At 37.5% G+C, this 1,156-nt stretch overlaps 1 protein-coding gene across 1 annotated transcript in view; it reads right to left on the reverse strand.

Annotated features, from left to right (window-relative positions):
- Window positions 1–651, reverse strand: part of kifap3 (kinesin-associated protein 3) — a 34,474-nt gene extending 33,823 nt beyond the window's left edge. Inside the window, exon 1 of the mRNA XM_015391590.1 lies at window positions 607–651. Coding sequence (XP_015247076.1) covers window positions 607–647 — 41 coding nt within the window. The 5' untranslated portion in view covers window positions 648–651. The remainder of the gene's footprint in view (window positions 1–606) is intronic.
- Between the last annotated feature and the right edge of the window lie 505 nt (window positions 652–1,156).

Consider the following 1,156-nt stretch of genomic DNA (forward strand, 5'->3'; position numbering starts at 1 on the left):
CAATTGACGTCACTTGGCGGAGACCGATTCATACTTGACACTGAGAAACCCTGGTGGCTCTATCTAAGATGCCTGAATGAAAACAGTGAAACATTCACATTACTACACATAGCATCTTGATTCATATGTCGCAGCTAAAATACACAACGGTTAAAATAAGAAATATATTGGAACAGTTATTTCCCTACGACTTTAACCAACAGCAAAAAGCAGGAAAACTTTTTAAAAGGATCTTGTTAAAAGGCTTAGATAAAAATCTTTTTTCCTCCAAAATGTAAAATCTGGATTTTTTCCCGGTTATTTTCGACGCCTTGAGAATGATAATATTAAAGCAGAACTAGAGGGACAGAGGGAATGATAATATTCACTAACTGTTAACAGCTGTTGTTGCCATGTCAACAGTTCAGCTCATTTATTCATTTCTTCTCAGGAACCATAAAAAGTTTTTAAACTTGATAAAAATCTGATTTTTCAGACACACCTGTAACCTTCAGCCCGTTCAACAATAATCTGATTAATTATCTAATTAATAATCATCTAAATTGAGCTCAGTGAAGATAGCAGAGCCCATTTTCCCGGCTTTTCCGCCCTTTTTTTCGGTGTTACCTGGTGTGACAACGCGGTTCTCCTGTCGGCTGCTTCTCCATGTCAGACATCTGAGCTTCAGCTTATGGAGGTGATAAAGAAGGAGATAACAGACAGGGCTGACGTTTGCTGCTATGCTTGTTGCCAGGGAGACCACCAAAGCAAAAACAGTAACAGCACCAGTAACCGCTCCTGCCCCCTGGCGGTGTGGATGAGTATCTGCAGCTTCTTTCTTCATCTTCTTTTTAAGGTTTAAAGCCGGTTGGCAAACAACTCAAACGTTCTTTACTCCCAGCTACCGGTATAGATTTTAGAACAAAATGACACTTTTCTAGTTACTGTAATATATTTACCCACTATTGTATACCAGTGGCGGCTGGCCAATAGAGGGCGCCATGGCGCAGCCCCACACCCAATTAACCCGATTAAGATGTTTAAAAAATATATATATATTTTTTTTTATATGATTTAATTTTAAATTAAAAGGTAAAATATTTCTAAAAGATCAATATATATTTTTCAGATGTGCAATATAAATGTTTAATCTTTAATGACGAGTAAAGCGTCAATC

This window comes from Cyprinodon variegatus, unplaced genomic scaffold, assembly GCF_000732505.1.
Source record: "Cyprinodon variegatus isolate N-32 unplaced genomic scaffold, C_variegatus-1.0 Scaffold550, whole genome shotgun sequence".
In the NCBI taxonomy this organism is placed as follows: domain Eukaryota; kingdom Metazoa; phylum Chordata; class Actinopteri; order Cyprinodontiformes; family Cyprinodontidae; genus Cyprinodon; species Cyprinodon variegatus.